The 12,669-nt window shown below is 42.9% G+C and overlaps 1 protein-coding gene across 1 annotated transcript in view; it reads right to left on the bottom strand.

Moving 5' to 3' along the window:
* Window positions 1–10,468: 10,468 nt before the first annotated feature.
* CIDEA (cell death inducing DFFA like effector a) overlaps window positions 10,469–12,669 on the bottom strand; it is a 29,147-nt gene continuing 26,946 nt past the window's right edge. The window contains exon 5 of the mRNA XM_075585389.1: window positions 10,469–12,051. Within this exon, the coding sequence (XP_075441504.1) occupies window positions 11,922–12,051 (130 nt within the window). The 3' untranslated portion in view covers window positions 10,469–11,921. The remainder of the gene's footprint in view (window positions 12,052–12,669) is intronic.

The raw sequence follows: 12,669 nt of genomic DNA, 5'->3' as shown, positions 1-12,669 counted from the left end.
GCATGTTTGAAGGAGGATGGAAAGGTTCCAGAGCAGAGGGAGGAGTTAAAAACGTGTGTGAGCGTAGGGATTATAGTAGGAGCAAGAGGTTTTAGGAGATGGGAGGGAATGGGGTCAAGAGGGCAAGTGGTAGAGGGAGAAAAGGCGATCAACAGCGACACATCCTCCTCTGAGACTGTGGAAAAAGAGTCAAGGAAGGCAGGAGGAGAGTTAGGAAGAGGAGTCGGATGGGAGGAAGAAACAGAGGGGATGTTCTGACGTATGGATTCCACCTTTTCCTTAAAATAGTCAGCAAAGTCCTGAGCGGAGATGGAGGAAGGAGAGGCAGCTGAGGGTGGTTTGAGTAGAGTATCAAAGACAGAGAACAGTCGGCGTGGGTTAGACTTGTGCATGTTGATTAGTGAAGAAAAGTAGGCTTGCTTAGCTTGCGAGAGGGCAGAGTTGAAACAGGATAGCATAAATTTGTAGTGAAGGAAGTCTGCGAGAGTATGAGATTTCCTCCAGAGGCGTTCAGAGGAACGAATGGAGGAACGCAGCATGCGCATGTGGGAATTTAGCCAGGGTCTAGGGTTAGAAGGGCGAGGGCGGCAGAGAGAAAGCGGGGCATGTAGATCAAGAGAGGAGGACAAGGCAGAGTTGTAGTTCCTGACCAGGTTGTCAGGGTCTGTAGCAGAGCTGATAGAGGAGAGGGAGGAGCGTAAAGTGGACTCAAAGTCAGGTAAGTGAATAGAGCGCAGGTTTCTGCAGAACCGGGGGGGTAGATGGAGTTGGAGAAGGGGAGAAGAGAGATAGAGAGAATGAGATGAGATGATGGTCAGAGAGAGGAAAAGGGGAAATGGAGAAATCGGAGAGAGAGAAATTTTTAGTGAAAACCAGGTCTAAGTAGTAGCCATCCTTGTGGGTGCTGGCTGCAGTCCACAGTTGAAGGCCAAAAGAAGAGGTTAGAGAAAGAAAGAGGGAAGCCCAAGGGAGAGAGGGGTCATCAATGTAGCAATTGAAGTCCCCAAGGAGAAGAACAAGGGAGTCTGAGGAGAGAAAGAGAGCCAGGATTCAAAGTGAGAGAGAAAGGCAGAAGGGGGATGAGTAGAGGTAGGTGGGCGATAGATGACCGCCACATGGACAGGGAGAGGAGAGAAGATCTGGACAGTGTGAGCCTCAAAGGAGGGAAAAGCAAGAGATGGAGGAATAGGAAGGGTTCGGTAACGGCAGAGAGAGGAGAGCAGGAGCCCCACGTCTCTACCCCTGCCATCAGGGCGCGGAGTGTGGGAGAAGGAAAGGCCACCATAGGAGAGGGCAGCTTCCAGAGCAGAGTCAGACTGAGTGAGCCAGGTCTCAGTTATAGCAAAGAGGAGCAGAGGGTGAGAGAGAAAAAAGTCATGTACAGAGAGGAATACACAAAAGACACAGCGCACAACGCTCATAGTGCATTAAAAATTATATTAAAACAACCATCAGATAAGGTAAGTATTGTGCGTACATCAAACATAATTTAAACAAGCACGTCAGGGGTTATGTTACCCGTGCACCAGACAGAACGCCAGATCAGAAGTCGTCATTGGTGATAGAAGCAGTTCCTCAATCTCCCGATTCCAAACGGGTGTATATATGGAGTCCTGAATCCCCACTCACATGGGTAAAGAGTCCAACAGGTTCGTGGTGCTCACGGGAGGTATCACCGCATCAAACGGATCTCCACGATAGCTGGATGTATCCTCACAGCCCTCCGTTCTGCCACTTCCGGGTTAATGACGTCACTGGAAGGCGACACTGCAACTCGCATCGCAATCTTCCCTCCGGTAGCCGAGTGAGCCCACAGCAATAGGGCAAGGTATACAATAGAATAAATGGCACTTATCCAACGCGTTACGAAACCTTACGGTTTCTTCATCAGGGAATAATAAGTGATAGAGCATACAGCATTGAAATACCCCACGCTTGCATCTCATTGGCCCATCATGTTCCGAGAAATAGAAGGGGAGGTGACAGGGTTAAAGAGCTATCTGTACAAGAAACCTTCTGGATACTTAAATTGAGAACTTTGTGTCCGGGGGGTCTCAATGAGGACATCGATATTTGGTCCCTTTATTGATTGTCCTCACTACTATGATTTGTGACCCCACTTTGGGGACAAATTCCCTCTACCATTTTGTTTATGCTTTTTTAATTATGTCCTTTCTAGTACCATTTTCCAATATCAATATTTTTTTTTTTTATATATTCTTATATATATATATATATATATATATATATATATATATATATATTCTGTATATGTTTTAATGCCTCATGCTTTTTCTTTAAGATTTGTAATCCTCGATTTCATTAAGGTTTAGTTAACTCTATAGGCGTTATATTATTGTGTATTTTAATTAATTTTCTGTGCGAGCATGCACTAACACTCTTCTCCTTTATTCTAGAGCCGTTTTTCATATCAACATTGTACTGTTGTCTGTGTTAATAAAGTTTGTATTGTTGTTCATGTTGTATATAGCAACCGTATGTTGCTATGATCTGGGTCATTGACTCCTCCTCGCTCTCATCCTATTGGCTGGACGTCTAAGTGATGGGCCAATGAGATGCAAGCGTGGGGTATTTCAATGCTGTATGCTCTATCACTTATTATTCCCTGATGAAGAAACCGTAAGGTTTCGAAACGCATTGGATAAGTGCCATTTATTCTATTGTATACCTTGCCCTATTGCTGTGGGCTCACTCGGCTACCGGAGGGAAGATTGCGACGCGAGTTGCAGTGTCGCCTTCCAGTGACGTCATTAACCCGGAAGTACCGGAACGGAGGGCTGTGAGGATACATCCAGCTATCGTGGATATCCGTTTGATGCGGTGATACCTCCCGTGAGCACCACGAACCTGTTGGACACTTTACCCATGTGAGTGGGGATTCAGGACTCCATATATACACCTGTTTGGAATCGGGAGATCGAGGAACTGCTTCTATCACCAATGACGACATCTGATCTGGCGTTCAGTCTGGTGCACGGGTAACATAACCCTTGACATGCTTGTTTAAATTTTGTTTGATGTACGCACAATACTTACCTTATCTGATGGTTGTTTTAATATAATTTTTAATGCACTATGAGCGTAGTGCGCTGTGTCTTTTGTGTATTTGTCTAAACTTCTAGGGGGTGTTCTGAGCCATCCCTGGTTTCACAGCTGCAGATGCTCCACATTATCTAGTGTCCATAAGGTCACGTATCAATTATATAATTATATATTTTTATCACTGATTATCACTTCACGTTGTGTATTGACTGTAGTTGCGCACTATATATTTGTTCACCCATGTACAGAGAGAAAATTGTTAGAAAGGGAGCGAGCATTCCAAAGGGCACAGGAGAAAGGGAGGGAGGAGGGAGGGTGGCAGGGATGGGTATGAGGTTGGAGGGGTTGACACCAGGAGTAGAGGTTGCAATTGGCAGGCGAGGACAAGCGCATGTAGGAATAAGGCAGGGACTAGGATTGGGAGAGATATCCCCAGAAGCAAGGAGAAGCATGGATAGAAAGAGGATATGTGAAGATGATTTGTAGGGATGTGCTTTATTGCTGGGAATATAGCTGTGTGGTGTCAGAAGGCACAGGCAAGAAAGGAGTTCATGTGAACAGAGAAGTGGTGAAGGAAGGAGAGATGGAGATATGAATAGTTAGAGACATACTGAGGCTGGTAAAAAGAAGTGCATAATTTAAGAAGTGAAGTCACAGCAAATATAAATGGTAAAGGCAGCATCACAGCAGTAATGATGCAGTCTGGTATTGATGATATCCTCCTTTCCAGCGTAGTTCAAATGCAGGAATCAGGGCCAGATGGGGGTGTTCACTTCCTCACTTATTTTAAAGTTCAGTTGTTCAGTAGTCCTGCCACTTATAATGTGCCACTTGGACATGGGCTGCAGGCAGCATTAGGCTGTTCTATCTGGGTTTATATGGGCCTAAAAAAGTCACCTGACAGTTTGGTTCTGTCTGCTTAATTAGCACATCTGCGGCACATTCGGAACTGCATTAGGCAGTGAGGCATTTAAAGTGAGGTTTTTAAGTGATACAGTTAGACTACAGTTTGACTAGTGGTGACTGGGGACTGCACACTCTTTTACTCAAGACAACAAACGGTAAGCTATTCAGATCACACTATGATCCCATGCTTGTTAGCCTGCATAGTTTAACCCCCCACCCCTTTACAACTTCTTTCACTGCAGCCTCTCCCAAAACTGACTGCACAAAACACTTAAACCTTGAATTGACCCTAGCATTGAAATGCAGCAAAACACTTGACAAGGTACAGGCCCACCCCTGCTGTTTAGTCTGCACACACTCACTCTGCTCACAGCAGCTCCTTGCAGCACTGCCTACCTCTGGCATCATGAACCTGCTATGTCTTCTAACTTTTTTCTTTCTCCTGGCCTCATGGAGAGTTTACTCCCTCTATCCACTACAAACTCCTCCATCCTGGCCCACACCCAACATCACCATACACCCTGGACTACTCAAAAGCCTTGCACTTTCTACTGAATGTTGGTGGAGAACTCTAAAAACCAGCACACCAACCACCGCACACTCAAATGGAAAATACCACAAATTTACAACTTGCAAACAACTACCCAAATTCCTACTCATACTATTACTCTCTCTAGCAGGTGATGTTGAAACTAACCCAGGTCCTCCCATTTCAGCTCTGTCCCATGCCCCTGAGAATTCCACCTTTAAATTCCAAAAAGGTCTATCTGTCGCCCATATAAACATCCAGAGCCTGCTGCCCAAACTGGATGAACTAACTAACTTATGCATAAACTCAAAGCCATCGTTCTTACAGAAACATGGCTATCCTCTAAAACCCCTGATGCAAATATCGCCATTCAGGGATACTCCATTTTTAGGAGAGATAGGTCAAAGAGAGGAGGAGGGGTGTTATTTTATATTGCAGACACCTTACAATTTACACTGTTACATTGCCCACCAAGTCCACCCTCTCTTGAAACTCTAGTTGGCAAAATCTACCTCCCCTTTTCTAAGCCCATCTTGCTTGCTGGCATCAACCGCCCCCCTAAAGCCCCTCTACAATCCTTGACTGATATCACCCAATTTCTTGCCTCCATTTCCTCTCTGAATGAGAAGAGTGAGCTGCTAGTTCTAGGGGATTTCAACTTCAATTGGCTTGACCCTAAAAACCACAAAATTCAGATACAACTCAAGTCACTTAACCTATCGCAACTCATTTCCCAACCCACACGAATAAACCTGAAGTCGCATAACCATTCCTTGCTAGACTGGATTCTCTCCTCAAACCCCAGCAGAATCCAATCCTCTGGCATCCTTCCTGATATTTTCAGTGACCATGCAATAGTGTACTGTGTAAGGAAAATTAAACCGCCCCATTCAAGCCCTAAACTTCTCCTCACTAGAACATTTAAAAACTTTAACCCACAACAGTTTCTGGATGACCTTACCAACTGCCCATGGCACAGAATCGATTTAATTCCCGACCCTGATTCTGTGCTCGACTATTTCCAATCCGAGTTCTTAAAACTCTGCGATACCCATGCTCCACTACGCAAAATAAGGGTACGGGGGGCCCACCTTCCATGGGTTACACCTGACCTTATAGCACTCTACCAGTTCAGGGATGCCTTGTGGAAAAGCTACAAAGTAACTGGCACTACCAAGGATCTCAATCACTACAGATGCCTGCGGAACGTGTGCACAAGGCAAACAAGGTATGCAAAAGCACAATATTACTCTGACAATCTCCACCAAAATACATCAAACCCAGCTAACTTCTGGAAGGTTATCAACAATATATTCCAGCCTTCTAACCATCAACAACCAAGTAATATCACTAAGGGGGATATTACTCTGACAAACCCCACTGACATTGCAAATGCATTCAATGATTACTTTGTGGGGTGTTCCACTAACTTATTAGCGAAACGCAGCACAAACCCCAAACATGAATCTCATCCTGGGAGTATCCCTACAGTCCCACCCCCTCCCAACACTGCCCACAATTTTCAATTTAGCCCAGTATCTGAAGAGGAGATTACACAAGCGCTCCTCAAACTAAAACTAAGCAGCCAATGTGGACCCGACTTACTACAATCTAGGTTCCTACGACTTGGTGCCCCAGCCATTGCCAAACCAATTGCGTCCATAGTCAACTCTATCCTGTCTGCAGGCCATATCCCTAAGACCTGGAAAACTGCCAGAGTTGTCCCAATCTTCAAAAGTGGGGACAAAAACACTGTCTCAAACTACAGGCCAATCTCACTTCTCCCAATTCTATCCAAAGTTATGGAAAAATTTGTCCACTCCCAATTAAGCGATTTCTACATCAAGACAAATTTCCCTAGCCAATTCCAGGCTGGGTTTCGTCCCAAACACTCCACCGTAACTACCCTGCTAAAAGTTTGCAATGAAATCCAGTGTGGAATGGAACGGGGACAACTCACTGGTGCAGTATTCCTAGATTTTGCAAAGGCTTTTGACACAGTTGATCATGTTATCCTGCTTAACAAACTCCAGAGCTCTGGAATAGGGAAACATGCTTTAAACTGGTTTCTGTCCTACCTATCAGGAAGATCCCAACATGTGTCCATCTCAGGCTCTAACTCCAACCCCCTGGATATCACCTGTGGTGTACCGCAAGGCTCTGTTCTGGGGCCCCTACTCTTCTCAGTGTTCATTAATGATCTTCCCACAGCTTGTAAGGAAGCCTCAATACACATGTATGCAGATGACACAATCCTGTATGCACACAGCCATAGCCTCTCTGACCTTCAACACATACTTCAGTCTGACTTTTTGAGACTCGAAAACTGGATTTCCCAAAACTGTTTTTAAACACTGACAAGACTGTAACAATGGTATTTGGGACCAAGACTAAATTTGTAAAGCTTCCAGTGACTGAGCTCCTGATTAGAACCAACGCTACCACCACCCTAACACCTGTCACTAGTTTTAAATACCTGGGCTTATGGTTGGACTCCCACTTAACATTCGGGATGCACATTGATACCCTGACAACCAAGACCTATGCCAAACTAGGGGTACTTTACAGGAACAAATCCTCCCTAAGTCTCCTGGTCAGAAAGCGTATTGCACAGCAGATGCTAATGCCAATTATTGACTATGGAGACATAGTATATGGCTCAGCTCCTCAAACCCACCTTAGCAAACTTGACACCCTCTACAATTCAATTTGTCGTTTTGTTCTCCAATGCAACTACAACACACATCACTGCGAAATGCTCAAAGAACTAGATTGGTCATCACTAGAGTCTAGGCGCAAAGTTCACCTTTCCTGTCTCACCCTCAAATACTTTCTGGGCAAGCTACCCAGCTACCTGAACAAGCTCCTCACCCCTACCACATGCAGTACCTATCACCTGAGATCAGACTCCAAAAGACTATTCATGGTCCCAAGACTCAACAAAGTATCCGGACGTTCCTCCTTCTCCTTCCGTGCACCCCAAAACTGGAACAACCTACCAGAGACTCTCATATCCACCACCAGCTTAAGTTCTTTCAAATCTAAGGCTGTCTCACACTTTAATCTGGTCTGTAACTGTTTCATACGCTCATAATATATATTTTCTTTAACTGTGCGTGCAATGTCTTGTATATAATGTATACCTTGTTCATTTATGTAACTGTATTTGTAACCATGTATTATTTTGTTTTACTCTGTGCCCAGGACATACTTGAAAACGAGAGGTAACTCTCAATGTATTACTTCCTGGTAAAATATTTTATAAATAAATAAATAACATTCAGACAGATGTTTTTCTACACAGGGTGTTCCCTGCCTAGTTGGCAACACTTAATTCAATTAAGAATTGAAGCAGAGAGGATTGAAATATGGGATATTACCCAAGATTGTTTCAGTTGCATATACTAACATACACACAGCAAAGAGTTGAAGTTGTCCCACTTCCCCTCTCGTGAGGTTGCACCACATCCTGGCCTCGCTCCAGTGTACATGGTCCAAGTTCAACAACTATTAACTGTCTTTATACTGGTGTTAACCCTGCTTTTTTTTCTCTAAGAAACCGTACTGGCCATGCCAGGACCTGTTTTCTATTTTACGGCAAAAAGAGGCCAGTACCGGTTTTCTGTTTTACGGCAACTTATGCCCAATATTATTTTTCTTCACTTATTTCAATCCTTACTTTTTCTATTCCCTTTCTTACTCATCAGCTCCCTCCTGCCTCTTCAATCAGTCCCTGACACTACACTAATTTAAAGCCAGCCTCTCAGGTCAAGCACACCCTCTGTCTGCATCAGAGTGTCGATTAACATAGCACCCTCATACACTCTCCCACCCCATGTGGCACCCATGGAAGAGGAGATCAGCACCACAAACACTAGGGCATTACCGATCTGTAAAACACAAGAGAAAACTCTATTTTCTTTTTATGCCATGGGAGCTGTGGTTAAATAATTGTTTCAGAGCGGTTATTTTCTCACTGTAAATTCCAATGCAATTTTTCATTTTCTTATGTCTAATTACATTTTGGTGACACCATGCTTGAGTTAGCAATATGCCAGGGTCTTTCAACACCTTGGTTGGGAATCTGTGCGTTAGAGCAAGGGTGCGCGGCAGTCCCACGCTGTCCTTCAAGGCATTTAAATTAAATGCTTGGGGACTGTGCGAGGCCTCTGTAACAAACGTATCTTGCCTTCCAGCGACACGTCGTCATGGTAACCCGGCATCACATGATGCCACGTGACGGAGCCTTAGAGGTAACGTTCAAACGTTAACATGAAATAAAACATTGCAGACTCAGTCATCATAGAAAAACTGAACAGAATATTCTTCTATTTTAGGTTATTTGTTATTATTTACGCACTGGCATGTCTGAAGACATTTCAATGCCAATTTGCTTTAACAGCTCTTTTTCTAGGAATATAAACATTAAAATACGTCCCAATGTTATCCCTCGTCCAGCCTTCCTTTCAAACATATTTCCTTATTCTGTTTTTTGTTTTTTTAACTTTGACTAAAATAAAGAAATGAGTCCGATTTGTGAATTACGGCCTACAATAAAACATTTTACTGGAACCATCCCGATTTGTTAGTGACATTCTACTACCCCCGAAGCAGGAAGAATTAACTGAGCTAGGCTGCAACTTGCACTCAGTGAAAATGGGATCTTAATGTTAAATTTCAGTATATGAACGTCTGCGTTGCAGGACTCCTCTGAAGCAGAGACCTAAATATGTTTTAATATAAATAAGACGATTTATGAAATGTTTATAAACGAGGGACCTTGACCAGAGCTTTATGAATGCATGGCTCTCTTTTAAACAAAATGTGGTGGCTACAATAACTTGCTTTAGAAATAGCAATAAACAATCTTTCATTGTTTTCCTTATAATTTGAGTTAAGACAGCCATTCCTACATTACAGTATGGCACCAATGGGGCAAGAAAAGCATTAGGTGAAGGGGTATTATAGGTGCAGTACCCTATGCAGATTTATTTTATACAGGATTTCTACAGTACACCATACCCTATTGTATAGCATCTTTTTCCATAGATTTTATTTCCATGCTCACGAATTTTTACATTGTGTGCTTCATTCCTAAATACAAATGAACAGTTATACCAAGCCCCTTCCACTCCATCTCATCCGAAGCTTTTCTGATGGTGATGTCAGTTTCTCGGATAATTCTGCATGGAAAACAGTTCTTGCGATCACTGGTTGTGGTGAAGCAAGTTTGAATCTACACAAGAAGTTGCCATGTGAACAAACTACTCTAGGCCCATTAAAAAAAAATAATAATAAAAAAGGTTGTCTGTTAATGATTTAGGCCTCGCCCCAGGGTGATGCTGAGCGAGCGCCTGTGCATGTACGGAGCTTAGCTGCTTACATAGGCAAACAAATTTGATTATGCTGCTCGATGGCGCGTCACGTGAGAGATTCGGCCAATGAGGGCAAACCAGCTCCGTGACATCATGGCTGCGCCTACTCCCCCCAACATGGTTCTCCCTCCCCCCCCACCGAGTGCAACTACCTGGCCATAAATCGCCCGGCTCAGCAGAGCGCGTGACTTCAGCACGCTCGCTCCCTGCCTGGCCACTGCCTACAAGCCGGAGAGGGCGCAACGCTACATTATAGCCGCTTTGAAAGACGTCACGTGAGCGAGACAGCCCTTAACCCAGAAACGGAAGTGGCAGCGCCCTGTTCTACCATTTCCCTCAGAACGCAATCTAAGCTGAAACAAATAGCTTTCCTTGGGCATGATGTAGCACACCTCATAGCTTTGTGACTACGTCGTCTTGGAGCACCCAAAAGTGGTTAAGGAGCAGTACACAGAGCTCATTGTCAACCATTTTTAAAAAACATATTTGAGGAATTTCATATTTAAAAAACAAAGGCAAACTTTGACAAAACCGGTCATTCCCACGTTAGTCTGAAATGTTCCAGATCAATGACAAACAAGGAAGATTGTCTGAATCTTACTGCATGACCAATTCTTTAATACATCCAATATCCACTGTTCTGATTAACATATTAAATCAAAAGGTCTATGGACCCCCTCCCTGACAGGAAGAAGATAAGGAGTTCTCAATTGGGTTCTTTTTGAGATTCCATTATTATAGCTTCTAAAGAAACTGTATGCAGTTGGTTTTTGTAAACCTTTTAGGTTTTTATCTTAGAAAGGTGCAGTGTGAATTGAACCCAGGAAAGAAAAATATAGGACAACAAAATGTAATATTTAAGTAAAATGTAAAAAAAACAAAAAAAAACATCATCGGTCCTGCAGCATGATGTAAAGGATGAAGGCCCATATTGACTATACTGTGAAGCCATCTTGCTCAGGAAGGTTTCAGCACCAACAAAATCAACTTACATAATCCTGAGCGAGGGGCAGCATGCTTCACCGCATATTAAAGAGGGGCCCCAAGTGTGCAACTTTAATACCAAGGAAAGACCCAAAGCCGAGAAAATGAACACTCAATATAGAGCCCCGAGGGTAGGTCGAAGTGACATCTCTATCGCACAACTGATGAAAATGTGAATCTTGAGATGGACATGCAAACATTAATTTTTATAGGTTATTTTAAAAGCAGCATCCCACCAATTTATTTCTACCAATGTTACAGCACCAAGTAAAAAAAAACAAACAAAAAACAAATTCAGCACCAAATACAATTCAATACTAATTATATGAAATACATTCATAAGTCACATAATGAGGACAAAATGTTAACCAGTTCTTTCCCATTGTGTTCTGTAATAGCTGCATCATTACAAAGCTTTTACCCTTTCACTACCAGAGCAACCTGCAGAGGTTCTATGGACCTTGACGGCAGAAGTATATTTGCTTCATTATGGAACTCCTTGGACTCCAATGCCCCTTGTGAGAATTAAAGAGGCAGTGCTACAAACCCCCAACTGCAACTAAAGACAGTGATATATGTAATAGGTTCAAAACAAGACGATCAATGCCTTTTCAACCAAAGACAAGGAGAAGTCATTTTTTTTTTTTTTTTTAACATTTATTTCATCATTGCTATGTTAATAAACATCTGAGTTGTAGGGTGAGCTTTACTGCGCATATCTCCACCTTACCCTATTCCTAATCCTAGGTGCGTACCCAATATGTGCTCAGACAAGAAGGGAGCATAAATAAAGGACTGCCTTACCATTAGGGTGGAGGAAACAACCCTTTAAAAATGTATCAAGCGTTCCAGTTATATGAAAAAGTAAAATGCCATTTCAAAAAAGGAGTTAAAAAAAAAAAAAAAAAAAAAGAGTGTACATGTAGACCTGGTGATTGACTCCTTAAAGTTATCCTAGAAGGCTGAACTCATTAAATATAATCACTGCCATTAGTTCACATTGGTGCAAAGTTAGACTGCATCTGTAGGCGTAACGCCCGTGGAATACAAGAACCATCTCCATGTCATTTATGCTGGGACGGTCGTACTGGGCTCTCATCATAGGTCTCAGTCCACTGCAGAACATAGGAGCCACTGCAGAGAAGGACGTGGCCAGCCACCTGTGCAATATAAGAAAAGACACGGAGAAACTGCCTAAAAAAGGAAAAATAAATAAATACGTTGAAATATCAATCAGGATGCATACGCCATTGCTATAGCTATACCAATGTAAAAATGTACAGCCCCACGAGCACCTTGCACCCAGCTCTCGAAATGAAACGAGACGTTTACTTTTTGAAAACCTAAAAAAACACAGAGCGCTCATTTGCATGTCATTACCCAGAATCCCTGGCTGCAATGGAAGCATTGTATGCAGCGTGACTATGGGGGTGAAGGCAGGTTTGTGGACCTGTGAGACATGAGCACATTCACAGGCGCTTTCTTTATCTTTGCTGTAAAATCTAAGCACTGCAGCCCAACGCCATAACTAGTAAGGCATATACAATAAGGATTTTTTGAATGGCTGGTTAAAGGAACAATCCAAGCAATAGCCCATGCATTTTTTTTTAATTAATCAGTTATGTAGTATGAAATACTTACTGCAAGTAAAAAATATTATTCAACTCGATGCCATTTTTTTATGAGTTAATATACAAATCATCCTTTGATTTCTATAGCAGGTTTTAGCACACCTCCAAGCAGTGCAAGATGTTTGTAACACTGCCCTGTTTGTGATAATGTGTTGCAAATGGTGCCAGCAGTTTGAGTTGT

The sequence above is a fragment of the Ascaphus truei genome, chromosome 2, assembly GCF_040206685.1.
Source record: "Ascaphus truei isolate aAscTru1 chromosome 2, aAscTru1.hap1, whole genome shotgun sequence".
NCBI lineage: Eukaryota > Metazoa > Chordata > Amphibia > Anura > Ascaphidae > Ascaphus > Ascaphus truei.
The sequence above is the reverse complement of the archived record's forward strand: the minus strand, read 5'-3'. Positions and strand labels throughout refer to the sequence as shown.